Source organism: Meriones unguiculatus, chromosome 3 (assembly GCF_030254825.1).
Source record: "Meriones unguiculatus strain TT.TT164.6M chromosome 3, Bangor_MerUng_6.1, whole genome shotgun sequence".
Classification (NCBI taxonomy): domain Eukaryota; kingdom Metazoa; phylum Chordata; class Mammalia; order Rodentia; family Muridae; genus Meriones; species Meriones unguiculatus.
In genome coordinates this window covers 19480394-19498700 of record NC_083351.1, presented here as the reverse complement: position 1 = coordinate 19498700, position 18307 = coordinate 19480394, and the positions used below count along the sequence as shown (strand labels likewise).

Genomic DNA, 18307 nt, shown 5'->3' with positions numbered 1-18307 from the left:
GAGGTAAGGGAAATCCACACCAAAGTGGCTTTGACTCTTAAATGTCTGTTGTCCATTAAGCAGGCTACAAAAAAAAAAAAGAAGAACTTTGTGTTTTGGAGTGTGAGAGTCTTGAAGATTTCCTCTTGCAACTGCCTGTTAGTGCTGGGATTACAGGAAGGCATGCAACACCACTCTTTGGAAGCCTAGAAATTGACTAACAAGAGCTAGGTGTGGTGGAATACTCCTTTTAATCCCAGCATGTGGGGGACAGAGGCAGGTGAATCTGAGTGCAGAGCAGTCTGCTCTAGGATAGCCAGGGCTACACAGAACTTCACCTTCTACCAGGGAAACCCTAAGCCGTGCCAGTGATTAAGCCCCAGGTCCCATCTGACGATCACCAGAAACTCAGGCATGACTCCACTTGCCTCAGTGGGTGCTCGCAGGAGACACGCTCCCACACACTCACAGCAGTGGGCGGGGCTGGAGAACTTTCCTCTTGTAGACATAAGCCCAAATATTTGAAAATAAGCTTGAGCACACAGCGTCTCCAAGAGACTTCTCAGATTTGCTGAACCCCATTCATACTCCAAGCTGAGTCAGGTGCTTGATCCGTTGTTCTTAACTGCAGACCCAAACCCCAAAGCTACATTCACCCCAACACAATGATGTGATTGATGCAGTATCTCGCTAGGGGTGGCTTCACCACTTTGACTCTGTAGCCTGCTGGAACCTAGGAACTAAGATCTCAGAATGCTTCTCAATGCTCAAGATGAAACAGGATTACAAAAGCAACCAAGGACATTCAAGTATGGTTAACTGCAGAAGAGGCCTGCGGATAGCCTCCTTGAGAACAGAGATTGTCCAGAGCACCCATTTACACAAATAAAACAAGCAAACCAAATAAATAAATAAATAAATAAATAAAAAAGGGGCTGGACAGATGGCTCAGTAGGTGAGAGCACTAGCTGCTCTTCCAGAGGTCCTGAGTTCAATTCGCAGCAACCATGTGATAGCTAAGAACTATCTGTAATGGGATCTGATGCCCTCTTTTGTTGTGAAGATATACAGAGCACTCACACACACACTCACACACACACACACATATATATATATATATAAAACAAAACAACAACAAGAAGAGAACAGGGACTATCTGCAAGGTCAGCATCGAGCACGGAGTCCGCATCTTCTTGGTGCATGCTGGGGCCTCGGTGGCGCAATCGGTGAGCAGTACTATACATAGATGGTACTTAGAAATGTTTATTTAATGAATGGCTGGAGAAAAGATAGCTACCATCAAGTCAGCCTGAGGAGAAATTTCATTGCAACTGCCTATCACATATCAGTAACTTGCAAGTGTTATCACCCCATCTGAAGTCATCTAGACCAGGTCTGTGGGAGATCTCATCCCCACAAACACCACAGCAGCTCACAATGACAGCAACTGGAAGACTAGGAAAACAGCAAAGCTCATGTAATCCACCTGCCAAAGTGTTTAAAGTAAAACAGGCTCTGTCTCGTGAAGGAAATCTGACTTTGGAAGCATGATGCTCACAGGGCCTTTAATGCTACAACAGCTGAGATGAATGCAAAAGAAAGGGCCCGAGCGAGCCTGTATCTATTCTCTAGGGCTCCCGTGTCCTGAATTGGTCCTCCCCATATGTGGGAAAGAGAAATGACGTCATAGAGAGCACAACAGGAATGAGATGTGGCTTTCGAGGTTCAAGTAACTTAGGACTGGCAAGATGGCTCAATGGCTAAGGGTGCTTGCAACCAAGCCTGGCAACCTGAGTTCAATTCCCAGGACCCACTGATGGAAGGCGAGAATTGATTCCTGCAGGTTGTTCTCTGACCTCCACATATACACCAGAGCAAGCTTTCCACCACACACACACACACACACAGATAAATAAGTGTGATAAAGATTCCTATATATTAACAAAAATCTAAGGAAGTCAGAAATAAATTCCACTTCCTTCACTAAAAATGTATAAGGGACCAAGAATTTGTTCTAAACAGAATTTTTTTTGAGACATGATTTCATGTAGCCCATGTCAGTCTTGAACTTACTATATAGCTGAGAATGACCTTGAATTTCTAAGCCTCCTATTTCCACTTCCCAAGTGTTAGGCTCAAAGGTATGTGGCCAGTACCAGCTAATTTCATGCTGGAGACTGGACCCAAGCTTTCATGCTAAGGTGAGCCCTTTACCAACTGAGCTTTGTCCCCAGCCAGTTAAATTTATCTTGAAAAGTCCAGTTTTAAAACTGAAACAAATCTGAAGAGAGTTCATAAATCCTTCTTTTTGTTTTGTTTTGTTGTTTGTTTTTCAAGACAGGGTTTCTCTGTGTAGCCTTGGCTATCCTGAACTCACTTTATAGACCAGGCTAGTCTCAAACTCACAGAGATCCTCCTGCCTCCGTCTCCCAGAGTGCTGGGATTATAGGCATTCCCCACTGAGCCCGTCAACAGAAATCCCACTGTTAAGGGTCTTCAGAAAGAGCAGTGAGGGCTTCCCTGGCTGCCTATGGCCATCTAAGATGGGAGGGATAGTTGTCAGTTGCTTTACAAAGTCTCCAGAACCTGCAGGTGGGAAGATGGGGTTAAGTAAGCATCCTTCTCTATTTTTTTTTAAGAAACTAAAGTCAAATTTTTACTTTTAATGATAATAATAAATCCTCCAACTCCTAAGCTGCATGCTCTTCTGACCCATTCTTCAAGTCAGCCAGAGCAGGTCTGTATTTTCCCCACTACAGTAAACAACACAGTTTAAGAAATCAGAAACTGTCCACTCTTCCCCAAACACTGAAGAGGGTCAAGGAAATGGGATCACAGCACAGAAAGTGAAAAAGTTCTAAATGTCCAGGCAACATTTAGGAAGAAGCCCGCCCCAGACATTACTGACACTCCTGTTATATTTCTTATAATGTCATAGATAATGTTTCTTTCCCAGGGAGCTCACTCACTCAGGAGACATGTAGTCCGTGCCTCAGGAAAGGCTGGGGGTGTTACCAGTCTTCCCTGCCAAGCCTAAGTCGTTTTATGAGTTCAGTATCTCACAGGAACATCTGTGGTATAAACTGTAGAAGCGGATCTCAAAGGGAGTGAAGGCAGGCAGGCACCTGGCATTGCTCTCCCAATCTGCCAAAAAGCTGCAGAGCGTGGGAGCCAGAAGACTGAAGGATGAAGACAAGGGGAAGCACCAAGAGAGTGAATGCTTTTGGTTCCAAAGCCAAAACATGGACACACATACACACACACACACACACACACACACACACACACACACACTTGCATGCAGGGTTCCACCAAAAATAGCAGCTGGTCTGCATGAGGAACTCTGCCATTCCTGGAGTCAAGAAACAGAAGTGATGACCTTGGAGCCCCACTCTCATGACAGCCACAGTCCAAGAACGAGAACAATTTATACCACATCCCAATCTGTAAAGGAATGGACTAATGATCCACAGTGAGGAGGGCAAGGGCTTTGACAAGGCTGGGGGCGAGGAGAGCTAGCCCAAAAGCACAGCTGTGACAATCCCTTGATTGCTGCACGCCCTTCTGCATGCCACTGGCCTCTTCTCAAAATGGTACCCGTCCCTCAGAGAGCTCGAGGGGATCAGAGAACCCTCCATAAGGCCATTCCTTGGCCCCTCCTTGTCAAAGCACTTCCCTCTCTAAGCTGCTGATGGCATGCTCCTTTCCGCTCTGAGCAGTCAACTTCCTCTTGTTTCAGAGTTTTGCACCAGCCTCTGAGGCTGTATCCAGGGTACAGAGGAGAGTGGGTCATCTTCTGGTGTCAGATCTGTGTTCCAGAGTTTGGTCAATGCACCTTTACAAGGATGAAACCATCATGTGTACACAGACTATTCTGGAAAGGGTTCCTGGTTATTTTGACACCTACCCTTAAAGCAAGACCTTCCTTGGGAAAGATGATCTGGACACCGGGTGACCTGTTCCTAACTTCTGGAAAGGTAGCTTGTTCTGTCCATTTGTCAATGAGAGGATAGGAGGAACCCAACATTTTCAGTTACAACAAGATTTTGTAGTTTGTTTGTTTTTGTTTTTTTTTTTTTTAAAAAAGGTTCTATGTGGAAATGAATGGGACAATGATAAAAATAAACATAATTAAAATTCCAAACCAAAACATAGCTCTTGGCCCCATCCCCAGTTAGTCCTCCAAGACCACAATCTCCACATTGTGGACCTGATGCTGGTGTTCTTCCATTTCGGCCACCACTTTCTCCTCAGTCCTCAGGTCTGTCTCCAAGATGACTGCTTTGCCCTCAGGGTCTTCAGCCTCAGGGTCTGGGGCTGGGTCAATTTCAATGATGGTCTGCCCATCCTCCGAGGTGCTTTCAACAGCCTGGATTGCTGAAGTCAGGCCAGACTCCATGGCCACCAGCTCCACAGGGCTTACCATGGTGGCCATATTGCCCAGGGTACTCCCATCCTGCATAGAGGTGGAACTCAGCAGTGCCAAGCTTGAGGAAGGGTGGATGGTCACTGCGTCTGATGAGTTGCTCTTGGCAGAGGAAACCACTGTGGCATAGCGGAAGAGTTGAGGGCCAGAAGGCAGTGTGTGCACAGTCACAGGACTGGAGCCCTGGCTGAGGGTGGCCACTGGAATATTGCCCATGGAGAATGACTGGCCCACGGGGGTGATGGTGATAGGTGAGATGACAGTAAACTGAGGCTGCTGGGCAGGAGAAGGGCTCAGGACGGTGGTGGAGGCTGGCCGCTGGAGCCGGGGTCTTTTTGGAGGCTTTGGGGTACTCACAGGCATTAGTACCACATTTTGAACTGTCTGAGATTTCAGTCTGGGATCTTGGGATTGCTTTTTTTGCTCTTCCAACTGCCGTTCCAAATCTGTGGGAGGGGGAAAAAAAACATCCAAACAGCCAGACTTTGTGGAAAGAAATGTCATCTTGGGAACATTAACCAGGGGCTGGGAGACACAGGGCCCTGTCCTGGTTTGGCACTATGTCACCTCAGCTAAGTCACACCAGTGTTTCCCATGACCTGTGGAGATGGGTTAATACTGATTAACCCTTCAGTAGTTGCATTTAACGGCGTGATTATGGGCGGCATAACAGTTCCAAGTCTTTTAAAAACTGTGCTCTTACTTTACTCAGCCACACACACCCCTCTGCAAATTTCGCCTCCTGTCCAACACAAATTAAGAAGCCTCCCATGGCCTTTTCCCTTTCCGCAGGTGTGCGATTTACACTCAGGACTACAAGCACCCTAAGGACATGCTTTAGCATTGAGCTACATCTCCCGGCATGTACATACACAGATACATATTTTGCAAGAATTATTTTTTAAATTCTTTATGTGTGCTTCTGTGTGTGCGTATGTGCACATGAGTACAGATGCCTGTGATGGCCAGAGAGGGCATGAGATACCCTGGAGCTGGAGTTCCAGGTGGTTGTGAGCCCCCTGATATAGGTGCTAGGAACAGACACAGGGTTCTCTGGGAGGAAGTATGCTTTAACTGCAGAGCTATCTCTCCAGCACGCATATATATTTTGAGTTGTACATATTTATAAGGCATAGTATGACATTTTTCTTTTACCCTTTGTGGTTTTTATGTGTGTATGTTTGAGCATGTGCATATCCATGTGTATGTGGATGCCTGTACGGGCAAGAGGACAAACTGAGATGTCATCCACAGGAAGAGCAAGGCCTCTCACTGGCCTGCAACTCACCAAATTAGGTTAGACTGGCCGGCTCACTGGCTGACTTAAATAGTGTATCAATTAAAGCTATCATTTGAGAACATTCAAACCAGCTGGCCAGTGGTGGGCACAACTTTAATCCCAGCACTCAGGAAGCAGAGGTAGCAGGAACTCTGCAAGTATGAGGCCAGCCTGGTCTATAGAGCAAGTTCTAGGACAGCCAGAGCTACACATGAAAATCCTGTCTCAAAAACAAAAACAAATCAAAACAAACCCCAAAAAAACTGCTATATAGCTCAGGCTGATAATCTCAAATCCTCCTGTTTCATCCTCAACTGCTGGCATTACAGGTATAATACCTAGCTTACTTATTTTCCTTTATTTTAAAAATATTTTTATTATTATTTTATTCTACTTTGTGGTCTTTTTGAGACAAGGTCCCTTTATGTAGCCCTAGTTGTCCTGTCCTATAACTCACTATGTAGAGCAGGCTGACCTTGAACTCAAGAAGATCCACCTGCCTCTGCCTCTGGGGCGCTGGGACTAAAGGCCTGTGCCACCATGCCCACTTTATGTTTGACGTTACTGGCAGTTGAACCCAAGGGCTCTATATAGTTGATTAAATAAAGAGTTCACTAAATTGCCCAGGAAGGCCTAGACCATGAAGGTTTCAACTGAGGCTCTTCCTATTTAGTCTTTGAGTAGCTGAGGTAACACAGGCATGCACCGCCAAACCAATGCTAGAGAAATATTCTTTCCTTTTGATTTATAACTGCCTAGAACGTATTCTCAGATATTTAAAGGCTAGGAACTTATAACTGTACTCATTTTGCATTGTGAACCTGTCTCATCTCCTCCAAAAATTATTCTCATATTCTCTCTCTCATACTCTTCCTTTCGCTTGTGAAGCTGTTGGGCTCAAACCCAGGGCATTGCACAAGCAAAATATACATTTTACAATGGAGGTAAATTCCACCCCCAAAATTTTCTCAGTTCTCCCCACGTCTAAGTGAGAAATTCTTTTGTTCTTCCAGCACACCTACAAACCTGAGAATTCTCTTCTCTTTATCTATTTGTGTCTTTTTTTCTTTTTTTTTTTTTTTTTCCAAAGACAGGGTTTCTCTGTGTAGCCCTGGCTGTCCTGGAACTCACTCTGTAGACCCTGCTGGCCTCAAACTCAACAGAGATCTGCCTGCCTCTGCCTCCCAGAGTGCTCATATTTTATTTCTGAGTCTTGTTTGGAAATGAACAAAGTAGCTGAAAAAGTTAAATACCAAAGCGCCCACAGTTTCCAACTGCTTTGTCTGCACAGTGTGCGTTTGTGGTATGGGTATCTGTTGGTGTAGGGATGTGCCCATCTGTACAGCTGGCCAATGAGCTCCAGGCACCTGTCTGTCTCCGCTTTCCCACTGCTGGGGCTGGAAATGCACGCCTCCAGCCCTAGAGCCTGGATTCTTCATGTCCATATTTGGGATCTGAACATGAAGTCTTCCTGAGTATATGGCCAACACTTCACAACTCAGCCAGCCATCTCCCCAGGCAACATTTATGATTATGGGAGCTGGAGAGATGGCTCCGAGATTAAGAGCACTGGCTGCTCTTCCAGAGGTCCTGAGTTCAATTCCCAGCAATCACATGGTGGCTCACATTTATGATTATGAAAAAAATGGCAAAGCCATGAAAAAAATGTACAAAGCCCACAACTAGCAAAAACAGCCATCCAATAATGTGTGAAAGGAATGCTGATATGTGCCCTCTGCCACCAACATTACTAGATTATTAGAATGGTGACCTGCCAACCCTCTAAAAAGGCACTCAAAAATAAGAGTGGGTTCCACGTACCTGCCAGTGTATAGAGAAACTGTTCCTCTCCGTGCTCTACTTGTTTCCGTCTGTTGTCCAAAACTCTCCTGACTGTGTCCATGAGGCCAAACGTATGCGCTACGTTGTTCAGAACAGCAGCGTCTATTTGAAACAAAGCACAGGTCTGTAGAGTCAAAGCAGAAACACCCTACAGCTCCCTGCTGTGCTAGGTACAGATCTGAGAGAACCCAGAAGAAGAATAGTGGCGGATGCTTGCAACCCCAGCGCTTGGGGGACAGAGGCAATCTGTCAGGAGTTCAAGGCTAGACTAAGCTACAGAGTGAGTTCTAGGCCATCCTGAGCTACATAAGACTCTGATTCAATCATACCTCCTCCACCTGCAACAAGAAAAAGAACCAAGAAATTGGGAGACTCTCTTGAATACATTTCAATAACTAGTGTTGTGGTATTTTTGACAGGCTGGTTTCAAACTTGCTCAGGAGAGCCATGAACTCCTACCTCCACTTCTTTAGTTCTGATGACTAAATGGTGCTTATCACCATGCCTGGCACTTTTCTGGTTGTGAGTCTAGCCTTTAATGGCTGAGCCACCTCTCCATCCCGACCTGGTAATTTTTTTAAACCCAGGTTTATCACATGTATTCAATTTTGACTTTGTAAAATATTTGAAGATCTTTCTACATAAGCAAACAGTGCTAGGAGTATGACACAAACAAAATTAAAAAATAAATGAGTGAAATAAATGATACGTATATTTTTTTAAAAAGCAGTTCTGATTATTTTTAAAGATTTATTTAATTATGTATACAGTATCCTGCCTGCATGTACAACTGCACGCCAGAAGAGGGCACCAGATCTCATTAGAGATGGTTGTGAGCCACCATGTGGCTGCTGGGAATTGAACTCAAGACCTTTGGAAAAGCAGCCAGCCAGTGCTCTGAACCATCCCTCCAACCCTGAAATAAATAATCTTAAAAAAAAAAAAAAAAAAATTCCCGTTGGGCAGTAGTAGCGCATACCTTTAATCCCAGCACTCGGGGCAGAGACAGGTGGATCTCTGTGAGTTTGAGGCCAGCCTGGTCTACAGAGTGAGTTCCAGAACAGCCAGGACTACCTAGAGAAACCCTGTCTCAAAACCCATCCAGGCATAGTGTTGCATGCAGTCAATCTCAGTACTTGAAAAGCAAGAGGCAAGCAGCTCTCTGTGAGTTTTAGGCTAGCCAGGTGTACATAGCAAGTTCCAAGACAGCCAGAGCTACATAGTAAAAACCTGTCTCAAAACAAACAAACTGGGCTGGAGCAATGGCTCAGAGGTTAAGAGCACTGGCTGCTGTTCCAAAAGTGCTGAGTTCGATTCCCAGCAACCACATGGTGGCTCACAACCATCTATAGTAAGATCTGGTGCCCTCTGCCAGCACGCAGGTGTACATGCAGGCAGAAACTATATACATAATAAATAAATAAATCTTTAAAAAACAAAAACAAAAAACAACAACCCACAAAAGGACAACAACAAAAAACTTTAAACCTTGCATCTAGTTACAAGTTTTGACCCATGGTTTAAAAAAACAGGATGGCAAAAGCACGGTGTGGACAGATGTAGCTCCTGCTGAAGCAAGAGAACCATTTGTGCCTTGGAGTTCAAGATCAGTCTGGGCAACATGGTGAGACCACATCTCCAAATACCCAATAAGCTGACACCCTAGCATTTGGGAGGCTGAGGTGAGATCACTGCTTTGAGCTGAAGGCCAACCTGTGTTACAGAGTAAAACCTTGTCTCAAAAAAATCAATAAATGAAAACAAAATCAGTAAATGGCCATGGGTGGTGGCATATGCCTTTCCTAGAACTCAGGAGGCAGAAACAACAGCAAGGCTAGCTTGGTTTACATAGGGCAGCCAAGGCTATACAGAGAGACCCTGTCTCAAACAGCAACAACACACACACACTATTGTATGTAATATTGCTAGTAATATTACCATTACCCCCTATACAAAACTTGCTTCTTTACCTAGGACCACTTCACATATACTCTTCAATAGTTATTCCACCAAGTTCAATGTGTTGCTTTTGGTGTTTTGAGACAAGGTCCATATGTAGCCCAGGCTGGACTCAAAGTCCTGAGCTTCCACTTCCTGTGTGGTGGGATTACAGACATATACCAGAGTGTCTGCCTTTTAGTCCCCCAAGGACCTGAGCCCCACTCAATGGTTTCATACACAAGGGCTGAGAACTCCACGTAGTTCCCCAGCTCTGTGTTTCCTGTGCTCTACATCTGTACCCCCACCTAAGCAGCTGATGCTTTGATTTGAAGACCTTACCAGCATCTCAATTTAGTAGCTATAGGGTACAGTGTGTACTTAGCATCTCGAAAGCCTGGAGAAGACACCTCAGTAGTTAGGAGCACACGCTGCTCTTCCAGAAGACCTGAGTTAAATTCCCACACCCATGTCAGGTAGTGCACAGCTGTCAGCTCCAGGGGGAGCTTATGCCTCTGCCCTCCATGAGCACACACATCCGTGTGCACATACTGACATGCAGACACGCAGACACACACACACACACACACACACACACACACACACACACACACACGTGTAGTGAGAATTTTGGTTTCTTTAAAAAACAACACAGCTTTGTAGCTATGATGCACACCTATAATCCCAGCACTCAGGGAGGCAGAGGCAGGAGCTATGATTTGCCTTGTTCTCAGGCAGGAGTGTGGTTCTGTCAGTACACATAGTTTCTCCAAGTGTGTGACTTGGGAAATTCTGGGAACCTTTCAATGGGGACAAATGCCAGAGCCCCGAGAGTGCCCAGGGGTGTTCCAAAGACAGGCTGCTTGGGCCTCCTACTGTTGTTTCAGTGGCTGCGCTTGTTTTTGAAAAGCTTTCTCCCAGCTCTCTGGGGTGGAAGGGCTCTTTTAAGGCTCTATGGCCATCTCTGAGCACAGCGGATGCAGCCAGCAGTGCCCTTCACGCCGCTGGGCCCAAAGCTTCTCTCGTCACGGCCCCTGGTCTCTTAAACTGCTCCACGCCACAGGCCAACACAGAAGGCCACCACTTCTCTGTCTAGGCTCTCATATTCATTCTCTCAGAGTCCTAGACCACACCCCTCTCCGTGGAAGGCCGTTAATAGCTGGCAAGAGCCATGCCCCACCCGAGACAATTAACAGGTGTGGACAAACTGTAACCCAACTAAAACCCCACACTTGGGATTAAAACAAAAGCATATTTACATAACATAGCTGAGTTTACAAAGAACCCAAAACTTCCACTGCAGTTGGCTAGTTGCAGTTTGTTGTGGTTTGTCAAGTGTGCAAAGAGAGGAGAAGTCACTGAAACTCCTGATGGAAAAATCCAAACTTGCCCCAAGGAACCTGACGTTCCTGATCAGCAAGCAGTCTAAAGAGGTCTAAGCCCCCTTTCTCCCCAAACTTTCTTTCTCACCTACCTAGTGTTGGGGGTTTGGAAGAGATTGGGGCAGAGGAGGTGGTATGTACAGGAACCCATTAAAGTAGCATAAGGAACCCCCCCCCCACACACAAACTAGTTTTACACAAACTAGAATCATTTTGAAAGGAAACGCCACAATTTGAAAAAGAGCCCCACCAGAGAGGTCTACGGAAGAGTCTGTGATGCGTTCTCCCCATACCTCCAGACAGGGGTTCTCTATGTAGCCCTGGCTGTCCTGGAGCTCTGTAGACCAGGCCAGCCTCAAACTCAGAGATCTTCTTGTCTCTACCTCCAGAATGCTATGGTTAAAGCCATGAGCTACCAACATGCCTGGCAGGAAGTATTTTTCTTGACTGGCGATTGATGTGGGAGAGTCTAGCTCAGTATGGGTAGAGTTCCCCCTGGGCTGGTGGTCTTGGGCGCTATAAAAAGGCAGGCACAGGGGCTGGAGAGATGGCTCGGTGGTTAAGAGCACTGGCTGCTGTTCCAGAGGTCCTTAGTTCAATTCCCAGCAACCACATGGTGGCTCACAACTATCTATAATGAGATCTGGTGCCCTCTTCTGTCATGCAGGCAGAACACTGTATACATAATAAATAAATCTTAAAAAAAAAAAAAAAAAAAAAAAGAGGCAGGCTCAGCAAACCCTCAGGAGCAAGCCAGTCAGCAGTACTCCTCCATGGCCCCTGCTTCAGTTCCTGCCCTGACTTCCCTCAGCGAGAGTGTTACCTGGAAGCAGGTGCTAAAGTGAACACTTCCCCCAACACACACCCAAGTTGCTTTTGTTATGTTGCTTTACTGTAGTAGCAGAAACATTTATGACAACACAATTAAAAAATAAAAAATCTTTAAAACAACATGGTCTGACCAAACTGAAGTCTGAAACCCAGTTGCTGAATAAAAGGGAATGAGCCTGGGGATACATCTCAGTGGAAGGGTGCTTGCCTAGCATGGTGAGGTCAGGTTAAATCCCTAGGACCATATAAAAAACACGGCACCGTCATGAACCATGACAAACAATGACTTAACTTCTACAAGCCTTACTTTCCTTATCTGTAAAATCACGATAATGAACTCTTTCCCTCGGAATTGTGAGAAGTGATGGCGATTTCCAGGTTCAGTGCACTTACCTGTGGCCTGGAAGGGGGCCTGGATGAGCCGCTGTTGAACACCCCTGAGGAGCTCCTCTATCTCCTTTTGTATGTTGCAGATGACCTCCTCCATCAGCCCTACATCAGCTATTCCCTTCCAGAACAGCAAAGTATCCTCTGGCGCAAGACGGATAAGACAGAAGGTAAACAAAGACATTACCCAGAGACCTCAGCATGTCTCTACAAAGTTGATTTCAATTCAGAAGGATTCTGCATTAAAACATAAAAGCCTAGCTGCCTCCATGACTTGGTACCAAATTATTAGCCCCTTCAGTCACTAGGGGCTTGGGATAATTATCTCACTTTGTCATGACCTTGATTTGTTATGATTCTAGCTATAAAAACAGATCTCACTCCAATAAAGACACTCAGTTAAATATTAAATAGGCATTCAATATTAAGGCTAAGCATTACTTGATTAATTTCAATTTTAATTTTATTTTCAATTAGATAAGACTTACTATTAAGCTAAATCTGTATTAAAGGTATTACCTCTAGTTTACACTAAACCAAACAGCTGGGTGGGAGGGCCGGTAAATTTCCCTATGGTGGTGCCTAAGTCTCTTCATGTATGTACCCAGCAAATAGCAACAAATATTTATTAAATGAATAATCAGCAGAAGAAAATGAAGCCTTTCCTGGTCCCCTCTAAGTAAATTAATAATCACTGTATTATGCCACCCGCCACTTACTTTTCCTTTATACCAAATCCAAGTTTGATTTACCTAAGAAATGTGCCAGAGATGGGGAGAGTTGGAAGAAAAGCATAGACAATAGAGTCACATGGTCAAATGGTTCAGCTCTGACACATAGTGTCTGAATGGCCTCAGCCCACCTTAAATCTCAGTTACCTATGTGTAAAATATGACTCACAGACCACCTTAAATCTCACTTCCCTTGTGTAAAATGTGACCTTGCAGGACATTTGCTAGGGTTGAAGGGAGATGAGGCCAGTTCTCACTAGCACGCATGTTTATGAGGAAAACCAGTAGACAGGAAAAAGGTCTGTACTGTACATAAACAAGATCACAGACCTGCAGGGGGACCTGAGCTACACAGGAGAGTACCTGAAATTTCTTCTGAGTCTTTCTTTGTGCCCTCCTCTGTGGCCATGGTGACAGCAGCAGTGAGAGCTGAGTTCCACTCCAGCCCGGCCTCTTCCATGCTCTCCTCTGAGATGGCGATCTGTGTGATGTTCCCTAAGCAGAGCCCATTAGAAACAACACCAGTCAGTGTCAGAAAAACAGTCAGAGCTGTCCTCTCTCTCATACTCACAGACCAGAAGACCTAATGGCTTTAACATGCTGCCTCTTGCCTACATGCCCATAGTTTAAAATCCACATCTCTAGGTAAGCCAGGATGTACACTGAGTTTTCTTAAAAAAACAAAAAACAAAAGGCTTGCCTTGCAAAGGAAAAAGCTTTCTTCTTACTCTGAATAGAAAAAGAGAAGAATAAGCCGGGCATCGGTGGAATACAGCTTTAATCCCAACACTCAGGGAGGCAGAGGCAGGTGGATCTCTGTGAGCCCAGCCTGGTCTACAGAGTGAGTTTCAGGACAGCCAAAGCTACACAGAGAAACCCTGTCTCAAAAAAACTACAACAAAACAAAAAACCAGAACACCATACAAGGGCAATCTGCTTCCTAGGCAGATGTTTTACAAAGTGACTGAAGGTAGGTGGGCCTGCCAGGCTGCCCACTCCAGAATTACTGAGGATGAGGAAGCCCTAGGATCATTTAAAACAGTGTACTTGTCCTGAGTCCTACTACAAATAGGTTTGATAGCAAGCATCTAGAATATCTGAAGCTGCCATAGCTAATGAATCAGTCTGGGAGGAGAAAGCAAGAGAAACAGAGGCAAAAAAAAAAAAAAAAAAGTAGGTGAAAGGACCATGAATAATAGACACAGACATGAGACTGGAGACATGGCTCAGTGGTTAAAGCACATGATGCTCTTACAGAGGACCCTCGTTCAGGATCCAGCACCCATGTCAGGCAGCTCACAACTACCTGTAACTCCGGCTCCAAGGAGATCTAACTCTATTGGCTTCCATGGACACCCACATGTGCATGCAGATACACACACACACACACACACACACACAATTTAAAATAAATCTTTTAAAAAAAGACACAGACACACATATACACATTTACCCTTTCAATTGTCTATAAAAACCTCAACAGGAACTGAGACAGGTCAAAGTGGCACAGACAGTGATATAGACATGTGAACCCTATATCCTGGAGGAGAGCAAAAAGAAAGGAATAAAAGGACGGGCAAGCAAACAAAGGCGTTTTGGCAAATAAAAAGGAAAGAAATAATTTTGTAATATTTACTTTTTAAGTAAAAAAGTCAGATACATGAAGATTCTTTACTAGATACTTTCCTGAAAGGGCGTTTAAGGCCTGAGAAATTTGGCTTTTACTCACCTATTGGTTACTCTCAGAATATGAGGTTCACTAAAACCTAAACCAAAACCAGCCCCACAAAGCCATGTGAGGTGGGTCAGGACTGTAATTCCAGCATTTAGGAGGCTGAGGCAGAAAGGTCACCGTGAGTTTGCAGTTAGCCTGGGTGCCAAGCAGTCAAGATACATTTTACGAAATTATGGTGTCTCTGGAGGCCATGACTGAATCTGTCGAATTCATATCCATGTATGTTCTCATCCCCCTCTCCTCTCTTTCTCTCTCCTCCTCCCTCTCCCATAGGTGATAAGAAGACTCCCAGACCCAAATTCAAAAGCACGAAGAGTCAGTTGATCATAGTGTCACAGGCCTGAAACCCCAGCACCCAGGAGGCAGATGCGAGAGGTACAAGTTGTAGGCCAGCCTAGACTACATAATCAGATTGTCTCAAAACAACCACCACCACCAACAACCCAGACGGTTAGCCCTAGATTTGACACCAACCTGGTCCACACAGCAAATTCCAGGCCACTCAGGGGTCTATAGGACCCTGTCTAAACAAATCCTGAGGGTCAGTGCGCCCAGGTTACTCATCTGTGAGGAAGTCTGGGTTAGAAGCCGGGTCTCACTCATGCAGAACACTGATGCACACAGCCTTCTCAGTCATGCCATTTCTACTGTCATTCTAATCATCCTTTCTAAGTCAAGTCTCTACTCAACCTGGCATCAAAGTGAGAGCACTGAATATGCACTGCAAGAACAGAACCAGCTTTCTAATGCTTGCTATGCAGTAAGAAAGAAGTAAGAATGCTGGAAATATAAGTTAAAGGTAGAACACTTGCCTAGTATACACAGGCAATACCGATGATGATAATATGATGATGATGATGATAAAACAACAGAAAAACAGAAATGTAATAAAAAAAATGGAAAGTTAGCCAACAAGAATCAATTAAGGGGGCCTGGAGAGATGGCTCAGCGGTTAAGAACGCTGGCTGTTCTTCCAGAGGACCTGAGTCCAATTCCCAGGAACTACATGGTTGCTTCCAACCATCTGTAATGTAATCTGATTCCCTCTTCTGCTGTGCATGAAAATAGTGTTCATATACATGAAATAAATAAATCTTAAAAAAAAAAAAAAAAAAAAAAAAAGAATCAATTAAGGCCAGGCAGTGGGGGCACACCCCTGATCTCAGTACTCAGGGAGGCAGAGGCAGGTGGATCTCTGTGAGTTCAAATCCAGCCTGGTCTACAAAGTGAGTCCAGGACAGCCAAGGCTACACAGAGAAAACAAACAAACAAACAAACAAACAAATCAATTTAGATAGCCAGGCATGCTGGGAGTAGAGGCACACCCCTTTTATCCCAGCATCGCTCTTAAGAACTGGAGACGGAGAAACAGCAGGGACTCTAGGCACAGTGGTTTATGTGTGTGATCCCAGCACTGGGGAGGTAGAAGCAGGAGAATCACAGCAAGTTCAAGTCCAGCCTGGGCTAAACAGTAAGACAGGGTCTCAGAAGCAAAGCCAAACAACAAACCCACAGGGCGAAGCTGTGAGTGCAGAGCTAAGAGCTGGTGAGAACAGTGGGTTCCAGGTGGTTTCCTACCCCCTACCATCGGCCGAGGTGGGGGTCTGCACCACACTTGTCTGCTGTCCTGGCACGGGAGCCCTGGCGCTGCTGATGAGAAGGTCAAACTTGGTGCTCCTGCAGGTATTGGAGCAAACCTTGTCATGCTGGTAAAAATCGATTTGTCCAGAATCCATCATTTTCCTGTTCGGAGGGAGACAAGAAGCGGTTTTAGCCTGCATTTCACCTATCAGAACGAGGCCAGAGGGCAGACGGAACAGTCTTGCTGAGTCCATGATGAAGACTAGAGAAGCCTAATAATATCTGAAGTCATTGAACTGCGAAAATTCGAAGTGGAATCATAAAAATGTTCTTGATCCTGCCCACATTCACCACTATCTCTCTTCTGAGTTTCCTCAGTATCAGTGTTCTTCACCAAGCTTGCATGCACTAAGAACCTCAGGAATGTCATTAAAAACCAAACGTAAGTTCAAGGCCAATCTGATCTATACAGCAAGGCTAGGTTACATACTGAGGGCTACACATTGAGACCCTGTCTCAAAACCAAACAAAAATAAAACAATTATGAGATGAGAATGCTAGCTTATACCCTAGCACAACTAAGAAATGACACTCAGAATTAGGATTTTGTAAGAGATTCTAACGAATTAGTATTCCTAGAGTAGGAAGACACAGGTGGTAGCCCAGGCTGCCCTCAATTTACTATCTTACAGAGGATGGTCTTGAACCCTGGATCCCTGTCTCCATCTCTCGAGAAGTGAGAAGAGACTTGCACCACCCACCATTCCTGGCTAGTATCTGTCTCAGAATACTTAGTTTACTGGCACTTTTAGAGATATAACCTTTCAGAAGACAGAGAGGCAGAGAGAGTAATAAAAAGAGAGGAGGAAAGGAAAAAAAATAAGGGGCTAGACTCTAGCTGCTAGAAGCAATGGTGCCATGGTGCACTGTTCTGGAATTTCTAGTGTGAGGCAGTCAGCTCAATCTAACAGCAAATAAATAAACAAATAAATACATACATCAAAAAGTAAGTAAAATTTACGAAACTAAGAAGTCTCTTAGAGGCTGGGTGCTGTGGCACAGGCCTATGATTCTAGCACTTGGGGAGGCAGAGGCTGTTGAATCTTTGCGAGTTGCAGCCCAGTCTACACAGTCCAGAACAGCCAAGGCTACACAGAGAAACCCTGTCTCAAAAGACCAAAAAAAAAAGTATACATACAACATTGCTATTAACCCCCCTGCTAGAAAATGTCCTTGCGAAAAGACCCATGAAAGCCTGCTATTACAGACCATGAAAAACCAGGAAGCACCTTAATTATAGTACACTCCGTCATTGTGTCGCCTGGCTTCACTAACAGGTCTTTCAGCATTCTGAGTCTTTCTAACATTTGTAGAAAATTGGCACAGGCTTGTTTCCCTGGGCACATGAAATAAGTCAAGAAGAACAAAACAGAAAGGTAAAGAAAACTATTCCTGTCAAACTACTCAACTCTAAGGAACCCAGGGCCTGGGACCTGCTGAGAATGTGTCTCCACCCTGAGAAGCTGTACCCACTGGAACCAGCCCCTTGTTTGTATTTTGTTTCTATACAGGGTTGGCCTCTCTTTTTGTTTTGTTTTTCCAGATAGGGTTTCTCTGTGTAACCCTGGCTGGCCTGTAACTCACTCTGTAGACCATGCTAGCCTCCAACCCAGAGATGCCCCTGCCTCTGCCTCCCAAGGGCTGGGACTAAAGGTGTGAGCCAACACAGCCCAGCCACAGGGTCTCTTTAAGTAAGGCTAGACTGATCTAGAACTTTTTATGTAGTACAGTTTGACCTCAAAGTTGAGATTCTCCTGCCTCTGCTTCCCAAATGCTGGATTAAAGGTGCCAACACCTAGCTAGGCACTTCTAATTCTTGACCTTAAAATTTTGTTCTTTAAATTTTTATGTGTACGGATGCTTTGCCAACATGTATGTCTGTGCACCACGCTCATATTAGTCTCTATAAAGGCTAGAAGGGCACTGGATCTCCTGGAACTAGAGTTACATGGCTGTGAGCTGCCAGTTGGGGGCTGGGAACTGGACCTACACCGTCTGGGAGAGCAGACAGCCGAGCCACCTCTCCAGCCACAGTCTCCACATATGACATTTTTCCTATCAGCAGTAAACAGTTAAGGAAGACTAACTAATGCATCCAGGAGGGAAAACTACAACAGTAAACTTCCTGGGGAGAAC

General features: G+C 45.0%; 1 protein-coding gene across 6 annotated transcripts in view; it reads right to left on the bottom strand.

The window, feature by feature from the left end:
- Positions 1-1224: 1224 nt before the first annotated feature.
- Positions 1225-18307, bottom strand: part of Gmeb1 (glucocorticoid modulatory element binding protein 1) — a 38836-nt gene continuing 21753 nt past the window's right edge. For all 6 annotated transcript variants that reach the window (XM_021651398.2, XM_021651399.2, XM_021651400.2 and 3 more), the window contains exons 6-10: positions 16116-16273; positions 13159-13290; positions 12071-12208; positions 7506-7628; positions 1225-4851 (exon numbers count right to left, since the gene is read on the bottom strand). In XM_021651398.2, coding sequence (XP_021507073.1) covers positions 4154-4851; positions 7506-7628; positions 12071-12208; positions 13159-13290; positions 16116-16273 — 1249 coding nt within the window. In that variant the 3' untranslated portion in view covers positions 1225-4153. The remainder of the gene's footprint in view (positions 4852-7505; positions 7629-12070; positions 12209-13158; positions 13291-16115; positions 16274-18307) is intronic.